The sequence below is a fragment of the Passer montanus genome, unplaced genomic scaffold (assembly GCF_014805655.1).
Source record: "Passer montanus isolate IOZ18808 unplaced genomic scaffold, ASM1480565v1 scaffold193, whole genome shotgun sequence".
Taxonomy (NCBI): Eukaryota; Metazoa; Chordata; class Aves; order Passeriformes; family Passeridae; genus Passer; species Passer montanus.
The window spans coordinates 452,721-458,978 of NW_024366514.1; the positions used below are offsets into that span (position 1 = coordinate 452,721).

A 6,258-nucleotide genomic window follows, 5' to 3' on the forward strand; every position below is an offset into this window, starting at 1 on the left:
TCTCTGGCTAAGAAAAATCAGTGCCCCACTCTGTTTTGATTTTCTTCTTCAATATGTTACCACAGAGGCATTACCAATAACTCTAACTGGCCCAGCCTTGGCCATGTCCATCTTCAGAGCCATCAGGGACTGGCTCTGCTGGACATGGTGGAAGCTTCTCAGCTCTCACAGAAGCCACTTCTGTGGCGCCCCGCTACCAAAAACCAGGCCATGCACAACCAGCACAAGCACTAATGCTGGTTCTGAACAGTCTAGCACACAGCTTGAAATGGGAAAGGTTCTCCATTGTTGCTTTCCTGTTATTGTTAAAAACTGAAAGCTTTCTCATCAGGAAAGTCCTTTCGTTCTTAATCTACTTGAAAACAAAAACAAACCGACCTCATCCCCTCTGGCTCTGTGCCAACAATTCTCACTTTAAATAAAGCAGCCCCACCACCAGAAGTGAAAATCTATCAAATCCTGGAAAATGCTTTAACAACGCCATTCCCTTCATCCTGGAGACATACCCACGAGTCCCAGCTGCCGTGTGTGTCCTGCTGGCCAGCAGTGACCCTGTGGCACTCAGCCGATCCTGCCGGCGCTGGTACAGCTTGGAGGCTGCCAGCCCCCGGAGCCTCAGGCCGGCCATGGCACCCAGGGCCCCTCTGCAGGGAATGCAGGGACACACCGGGAGCAACAGGGCAGCACCGGCACTCAGTGAGTCACCTTCCTTTGGGCTGTTGCGTTTACATTCCAGAAGGGCTGAAGCAGGATGCACAGACACCCCATCAAGCACTGCCTGTCTGCCATATTCTTAAAGATCTGACAGCCTCTTTCCTCTATTCCACTAGGAATTATCTACTTAATGCAGCACACTAGGGGCTACATCAGCACCTCATTCTTTCCTAGCCTTGCAGAATGCATCTGTATAAATGTTACAACTGTGATAAAAAAAACCAAATCCCAAGTTTTCACATAATTAAGACACTTAAATCAAGAAAACTTTCTGATCAAAGCCCAGAGAAATGGAGAAAGGCAAAGCAGATTACTAGAGCTCTTGATAGCAAACACTATAGTTTACTGCAGATCAGTATCTGACCCTGGCATCTCCAAGTGCTTCCCTGCAGGCTGCTGCACTACACCACGTCCTAAGATACTGTAAACAACAGAGCTGTTCCTTCCACTTGGACAAAGCAAATTCCAAGAAACAAGGTTGCAAAGACTTCTGCTCTCTGGACTCATGGCAGCCCACAGAAGTCGCACACAGCAGAGGTCAGGAAGCAGGGAGGAAGAACATACTTGGCATTCCAGGCTCCAGAGCTCTCTGCCTTCAAGCATCACCATGAAAAATATCCTAAGAGTCATTACTAACAAATTACATTCTAGTAAATTAAAAAAAAAAAAAGGGAGGGGAGGGGAGGGAAGGGGGAAGAGAGTAGAGGGGCAGAAAGGGGAAAGGGAAACGAAAAAGAAAAAGAAAGGATTTTTGTAGCATGAGCATGAAATACAGCTTGGCAAGCTACAGAGGAAAAAAATGAGAGGATTGATGACTTCATGAGTTTTAAACTAATATTAACAAGCAGGAATCTCTTCTGACACTTAAAGAAAAACAGAAGGGTTTACTGGGGCCCACTAGAACAGGCATGAATAAACAACAAAATACTACTAAACTCACAAATCAGCAGCCTTAAAATCTACAATGCACTCCCTATTTCCTTGGGAGTTTCAGCTCCTGACATGACAACAATCTGTCACTACCATTTCTTACAGACTGTAGTGTAGTTTATCCATTTCTATTTTAGAATACAAATGGAACAAGGAAAAATGTCATCCATACTGGGTGTCTCTGCTGACTTTTGAAATTTTAGAGCAATAAATAATTTTTAAAATGTAAGAGTAAATCACCTTTTTACTTCCAGCAAAAACCAAAATATTAAATCGCCGCAACAATAATCTCCCTTATCCTTAAGCAATCTGACAAAACCCCTCCTTCTCTCTCAAACACTTAAGATTTTACCTGACTCATATGACATGATTCTATTGGTTTTCAAATAATCACTCTTGCATAGAAACCATGACTGTCTTCTTCAAAAGGGAAGATGAAGGAATTAAAGAAAAAAAAAAAAAAAACCAACCAAAATCTCAATAGCAAACATCCTGTCTTCCCATTTCTCAACACAAGCTCACCCACTCACTCACTCCTCTCTTGCCACCTTACACATAGAGTGAAAATGCATGGGTTTGTTTTTTCTTTCCCTCTTGCTAGGTTGCTTTTAAGAGACAGGGTTGATGCCAAACTTTTGCAGGTGGTTACTTTCTGGGCCAAAGCAGAGAAGAAAGCAGCCAGACTTCTTTCAGGCATTCAGGTTCTTCCTCAGAGAAGGACCTCTATGGCCCCAGAACAGACTAGGGACCTTCCTATCTAGAGAGCAACAAAGAGCAAATTTAGATTGAAAGATTAAGATTAAAATCACATTTTCAACCCAGAAGAGCAGAAATGGCTGCTTCTAACTCAGAGAAATAAAACAACTCTTATTTAATGCAGGTACTGTCTACTCAGTGCCAAGAACCTTTTGTAATACTGTCCTTTATACTCCCTCCTCTTTCAACCCATTTTACTTGCAACTGCTTCATGGAAAGCAGCAGCAGCTCTCTACTGAATTAAAAAAGTATTTAACTAACTAGCCTAATTGAAAATAATATACTGTTATTTCTTACCTTCACTGGATTAGGAACAATCAATAAGCATATCTGTAAATGCAGCTGCTCTTCTTTTGTTGACTACAGGAAGTACATAGGCGTATCCAGATCCAAATTTGACTTAGTGATAACAAAAATTTCTTATGAAGATAATTATGCTCTGAAACATGCACTTGGGAAATATTTTTTCTTGGGTTTGTATTAGGTCAATTTCTAAAGGCAATACAAGAGAGCCCAAGCATATTTCACCTTTGAGTTTTGTAATCAACATCACAGCAGCAAAGTCTTAAAGAAAACCCTCTTCCATTCTTGTTTAGTTTCTACTTTGGGCATTTGACAATGTTTTGCTCGCTGGTCGTTCACAGATCCTCTTTCTTAGGAATAAGCCCATCACGAAGACAAAGAAAAATAAAACAACAAAATCCAGCTAACCAAACAAAATTAATCAACCTCACCCCAAACTCCAACTATCCTCAAATAGGCAAAAGTCAAAACAAACAGATGGACTAAATACATCAAATACAATTCTAGAAGCAGTCTTCCCTTATTTATTGTTAAGGAAGTACCATAGTTAACTTCTAAATGCTCAAAAAATCACACCAACTGTATTTATCAACACTGAAAATCACAGAAAGAATGCTTAGAAATATACTGTTCTTACATCTAATACACTATCTCTTATACAGAATTAGTTTTTAAATGTAGTTAAAGCAACATGTAACCTCATAAAACTAAAGAGTGTGGCCAGCAGGTCAGGGAGGTGGTTCTCCTCCTCTATTTCCCCAATAGCCCAGCCCAGACCTGGCAGTCACAAATACTATTTCTAAAATCCAATTATCTAGTCATCAGTTTTCTCTAGCAAAACACAATCCTCACACTGTAAAAATGTAACTAGTGATATGTTTAAGATTTACATTTCATTTGCTAGATAGTCACCTAATTTTAGTAATTTTTTTACTATCAGTACACAAAAAAGAAAGACATGCACTTCTTTTTCCTGGACTTATATTTTTCCCTAATGCTAAAAATCAATACATCAAATCACTGCAGGTTTTTTTTAATTCAGGAGATGCCTCTGCAGCCAAATGAAACAGAACACAATGAAAATTGAGTTATTTTTCATGTATTTTAATAATAATAATGATGCATCTGTAATCAGAGTATCTAGAAGAGAGCCCTTTCATATTTCTATTTTTTAAGAAGGATGAAGTGAAAAAGAATACTGTTTCAGCACTTCATGTTTTCCAGTGTTCTTCACTTTAGAACACCGTAAAACAATACAATCATTCCCTGTGTCAACACCAAAGGGACATTTATGTCCTGTTCCTGGCTCAGGAAGGTTCCCACTGATGGATACTGTGGGGATGCTCAGCTGTGAAGCAGTTCATCTCCTCCCAGAACCCTGAAAATCCCACGTCCCAAAAGCTGGAGAACATCTGACTACATAATGTCAGCGGACTTGAAGAACTCCCAGACAACAAACAGGGAACAACATCTGGGTACCACTCAGCAGTGTGACCTGTAGCTGGATCTAAGGAAGAACATTCTCAATGCTGAATTCTTTGCAATGCCATAGGAGTCTGTCCCAGCCTGGAAAACAACACTGAACACGGTGCTTGTCAATGGGATTGGCCAGGCAAGGTGCTGAGCAGTGCAACGTGCACAGACAAGGTAAAGCTTTGCTGGGAAACCACCACCCTAAATGATTATACTATTAACAAGGGAACAGCCAGCTGTGACAAACAACTTCAGTAAATTGTCCTGTCCTGGGAATGACAGACAGAACTTTAGAAATAAATGTTCACAGCTGACAAACTTCCCAGGGCAAACAGTTCTGAAAACATTAAATAACACCCATGTTCACTTTTCACAAGCTAAAGCCAAGGCCTGCTCATTTGAACAGCCCTCTGAAGGGAAAACAAGGAAAAGGGAACTGAAGTCCTGCATCACTTTGAACCACACACTTTGCAGTGTCTCAGCTACCCTGGAATTGTGCACCCAGGCTCATGCTTCATAACAGAGCTTCCAATGAATAGTGTTACACTTTGACAGGCAAGTTTCAGAGGAAGCATGGAGAGAAGTCAAAGATTACTGTCCAGCCACTTCCCACTGTCCTCCTGAGTGCCTTCACCACAGGTAAGCCTGTCATTCTAAACAGTATCATGCCACAGTTCTGAACAAAAAAATCAGCTGCATTCATACAGCCACAGTTCTTTCCAAGTCCTCCCCATCCTTTCTCCATTTAAGAGCTGGATGGGTACCCATGACCTGTGAACATTTAAGGCTCCTGAGTCTTCCTCTAGCTGTAAGAAAATGAACGTAAACTTGTAAATACACACCTGTTTCACATATCAGAAGAATAAAAAAGGGACCATCAAAGACATGATGCAAAACCCAGAAGAGTTTTGAGCACGTATAATCACCCAAGAGCATAAATTTGTCATCACAGAGACCAAAATTAATACATTCCCAAATCATAGATGAGCATACACAGTTATTCAGCAGGTTCTCACACCCAACAAGCCACTAATCAGGATCCACTTTGATCAGAAAAAGCTGCATAATACAAACACCAAGACTTGATACAAAAGGAAAGTGCATATTTATACACAAAGTGCTCTAAATCCATCTCAGTATTCCTAATCAAAAAGAACAATCCTTCATAACTACAGTAACATAGGAGGACTCACAAGGATGAGTGTCCTAAAAACACAAAAGGAAAGTGAATTACAAAAGGAAAGTGCATATTTATACACAAAGTGCTCTAAATCCATCTCAGTATTCCTAATCACAAAGAACAATCCTTCAGAACTACAGTATAGGAGGACTCACAAGGATGAGTGTCCTAAAAAGGGCACCTAGCTAATTGTAGTATTACGTCTTCATGCTTCTCATCTCCAAAACATTTCACAAAAGCAAGCTTATTTTCACAAACTGCTTATAACGTCTGGGTTTTATTTTACAGACGAGACACAAAAGTGACATTACAGCACTTGTGCAAACCCTCACAAAATGCCCCGCTCCTATTCTCATTTACAGCTGTCAATTAAGTCGCTTTGCAGCGTTCTCCACTGTCAGATAGCACGAGAGGAGAATCAAGCTCCAGCTTTAAACAGCTCCCGGAACATGTTAACTCGGAGAAGAGGGCAGTGGCTCTGTGGGCAGAGGGGCTGCGGGCAGATCAGCGAGAAGGGCAGCGCTGCGGGCACACCGGGCCAGGCTGCCACCGAGCCCGGCCGTGGGCAAGCGCAGCCCACACGGACAGCTGCCCGCCCGGCTCTGCCTCCGCTGTGCCCCCGGGCAGGGCTCAGGCACAGCGCAGCGGCCCCGCTCCGCCCAGGCCTCACAGCAGCAGCGCCTTCTCCCCCGACCCTTCCCGCAGGCCCCCGTGGCGCTACCCGGGGCCAGGAGGAGCTGCTCCCGACACGTCACGGCCGGCCCAGGGCGGTGAAGGCGGGCACGGCCCAGACCCCCGCCCGGCCCCCGTGTGCCCGGCCTCACCTGCCCGTCATGGCGGCGAACCCCGCGCTGCGGCCGAGGGGCTGCGGCCGAGGGGCTGCGGGGCGGGACGCGCGGCTC

The 6,258-nt window shown here is 43.3% G+C and overlaps 1 protein-coding gene across 3 annotated transcripts in view; it reads right to left on the reverse strand.

Moving 5' to 3' along the window:
• LIMS2 (LIM zinc finger domain containing 2) overlaps positions 1-6,252 on the reverse strand; it is a 44,761-nt gene extending 38,509 nt beyond the window's left edge. Inside the window, exon 1 of one of the 3 annotated variants that reach the window (XM_039706522.1) lies at positions 507-648. In XM_039706522.1, the coding sequence (XP_039562456.1) occupies positions 507-628 (122 nt within the window). In that variant the 5' untranslated portion in view covers positions 629-648. Of the gene's footprint in view, positions 1-506; positions 649-6,180 lie in introns of those variants that run through there. The other 2 variants (XM_039706523.1, XM_039706521.1) reach the window with 2 other exon arrangements.
• Positions 6,253-6,258: the final 6 nt, after the last annotated feature.